The 3,001-nt window shown below is 31.0% G+C and overlaps 1 protein-coding gene across 1 annotated transcript in view; it reads left to right on the top strand.

Annotated features, from left to right (window-relative positions):
• The window catches only part of LOC112027548 (germin-like protein subfamily 1 member 20), a 14,527-nt gene extending 14,120 nt beyond the window's left edge, over window positions 1-407 (top strand). Inside the window, 1 exon segment of the mRNA XM_065763599.1 lies at window positions 1-407. This exon segment is cut by the window's left edge and continues 1 nt beyond it. Coding sequence (XP_065619671.1) covers window positions 1-387 — 387 coding nt within the window. The 3' untranslated portion in view covers window positions 388-407.
• The last annotated feature ends 2,594 nt before the right edge of the window (window positions 408-3,001 follow it).

Raw genomic sequence — 3,001 nt, 5'->3', positions numbered from 1 at the left:
GGCATATCTTTGGCTCGCATAGACTACGCACCTTATGCCGTGAATTCTCCTCACACTCACCCTCGCGGCACTGAGCTTTTGGTAGTCATTGAGGGTACTCTTTTAGCTGGTTTTGTCACATCCGACCCAAACAAACTTTTCACCAAAGTTCTAAATAAGGGAGATGTCTTTATATTCCCAATTGGTCTCATTCACTTCCAAATCAACATAGGGGAGACTGCTGCTCTTGCCTTTGCTAGTTTCAACAGCCAAAATCCTGGGTTGATCACCGTAGCGAACGCGGTCTTTGGATCTAATCCTCCCATCAATCCTGATGTGCTCATCAAGGCCTTTCAACTAGACAATGGTGTAGTTGAATATCTTCAAAAGGCATTTGTGCCAAATTAGAATTCTGGAAAATACATGTAATAAGGATAGTGAACCACTATGTGGTTTGAATAAAGTTTGTTTGGTTTTCCTCAATGTAATGTCATTTAAATAATAATTATCAAATAAAATGGTTTCTTATGATGGCTTTTAAGTATCATGGTGTCATTTGCAAGGCAAAATTAGTGCATGACTAAATCTTGATTACACCTTGGATCCATGACGTTTGAAACCACAAGTATTTGTACTATTATATATAAACTGAACAATATTGTATTAAGCATAGAAACAATTTTTACTTTCATTTTTAAAAATGGTAAGCCAAGTTGAGGGCTCAGTGGCCCTTTTTTTTTTTTATGTCCAAAAACCACTCCTAAAAGTATCGATGAAGTTCCTTTTTAGTTACAATGTGGAAGAGGGGTTTGAATCTTTGATGTCTCTGTTGGAAATACTAGGATGTGCAAGTTGAGATACAAGGTCCTCAGAGTTGAAAAAATATTTTTGAGTACTCTTGAAATAGTATGAGTACTGACATTTGCGATGTATTCATACTAAGGAATTATGGAAAATACTTATACACGGCAAAGAAACGTTATACTTAAGCAGTTAAATAGAATTATTTTTTCTGCCTTATTTTTGATGTAGAAAATAATGGAAAATAAATACAAAACTCTCTTTGGTGGTCTACCGCTGCATGAGTACAGTGATGTTAACGGATAAGGCTTTTCGAATTGAGCATGATTGCTACCAAAATAATTGCTAATAAATTCAATTTTCATTGAGTTTTCATATCAATTAATGATTGTTGATGTAAGAGGTACACTTGAGTTATATCTAATATTAACTTACATGTTAAGATAGTGGTAGAATTAGGATTTTGGTTCGGGGCAAGATTACGATAAAATATATTACTTCACAAGAGTTACACCTTATGTGTGTGATGTAATTGTTATCTATTCCTTTTTATAATATGTTTGATTGTGCTTTATTTGTTTCCTTTTTATATTGTGATCTTTAATATGTTGTGATGTTATTTCCTTAAGTGTATGATGTATGTTCAAGTCAAGGATAAGAGCTCTCTTAATAAATTCTTTAATTAAATATGGCCTAGTAATACATAATGGAGGCCAGCCCACAAGCTGTGCAATCTTGGGTGCCTAACAGCTTTTCAAGCCATACCTAAACTTCAAACCCATAATCTGGTATGCAAACCAATGCACGTAAGTGATTAGCCCAAAAGGCCCAATATGGTTCATAGAGCTAATCTAAGCGACGATTCCACTTTTCTCCACCACAGTCCACTCGGCTAGGGCATACTCTCTGTTGTGCCCACATTAGTAGAATTGAGATTTTGGTTCTGTAGCAGGATTAAGATAAAATATATAAGATGAAATTAATTCAAAAAAATTATATATAAAAAGTTAATTTATTAAACTAAATACTTGATTAGCATAGAAAATATAATGTAGATATAATTCCTAATTTAATTTATTCAATCTTGGTTCCATTTATTTTTTTTTTTCAAGCTTAATGTGTTAGTATGATCATTGCTATGCCTAAACTACTTCATAATTTAAGTTAACTATAAATATATAGTTCAAACAAGTAATATATATGTGTGTGTATATATATATATATATAATTTTTTTTGTATAATCTTGTAGATACCCCATTTTCCAATATGCATTTAATGCTATTAAGTGGACAAATGGTAATTTCAAGCCTCAATAAAAATGCCACTTTAGTTCCAATTTTTTCACATAAGATAACTCTTAAAGTTATAACAATGAAAACAACGATTAATATCATCAAATCAAGTTTTAACAGTTATTGCTCCCAAAAAAAAAAAAAAAAATTAACAGCTAATATACATCTTTGTGGTTAAGTCCAATCATGTGTGATTATGAACAATTGATTTTCATTGGTCCCATATGGATTTAATTTAAAATAAATAACATTTCATGCTCCTATTGGTCAAGATTAAATATAATGGTGGAATTGCATGCACTTTATTAATTGGGATGTCAAAGTATTAATGATCTTTTAAATTTTGATGAAATTATTCTTTTTAAAGGGATTGATTCAATGATAATCCAGGCATATTAAGTCTGAAATAGTGTTAATGTTAAAAGGGAGTTAATTTGGGTCTATAAATGATAATTATATTGCAAATCACATTTCCAAGAAATGGCCATTGCTTACTATTTCGTGAATATCTCTCACACTATTGTGAATTTATCATTGGGTTTTAGTTATTGTAAAGTATTTATTGCTCCCAAAAAAAAAAAAAGGTTTTAATAGTTAATATACATCTTTGTGGTTAAGTCCGATCATGTGTGATTATGAACAATTGATTTTGATTGGTCCCATGTGAATTTAATTTAAAATAAATAACATTTTGTGCTCCTATTGGTCAAGATTAAATATAATGGTGGAATTGCATGCACTTTATTAATTGGGATGTCAAAGTATTAATGATCCTTTAAATTTTGATGAAATTAGTCTTTTTAAAGGGATTGATTCAATGATAATCCAGGCATATTAAGTCTGAAATAGTGTTAATGTTAAAAGGGAGTTAATTTGGGTCTATGAATGATAATTATACTGCAAATCACATTTCCAAGAAATGGCCATT

This window comes from Quercus suber, unplaced genomic scaffold (genome assembly GCF_002906115.3).
Source record: "Quercus suber isolate HL8 unplaced genomic scaffold, Cork oak 2.0 scaffold_515, whole genome shotgun sequence".
Taxonomy (NCBI): domain Eukaryota; kingdom Viridiplantae; phylum Streptophyta; class Magnoliopsida; order Fagales; family Fagaceae; genus Quercus; species Quercus suber.
This window is presented reverse-complemented; position numbering and strand designations above follow the sequence as displayed.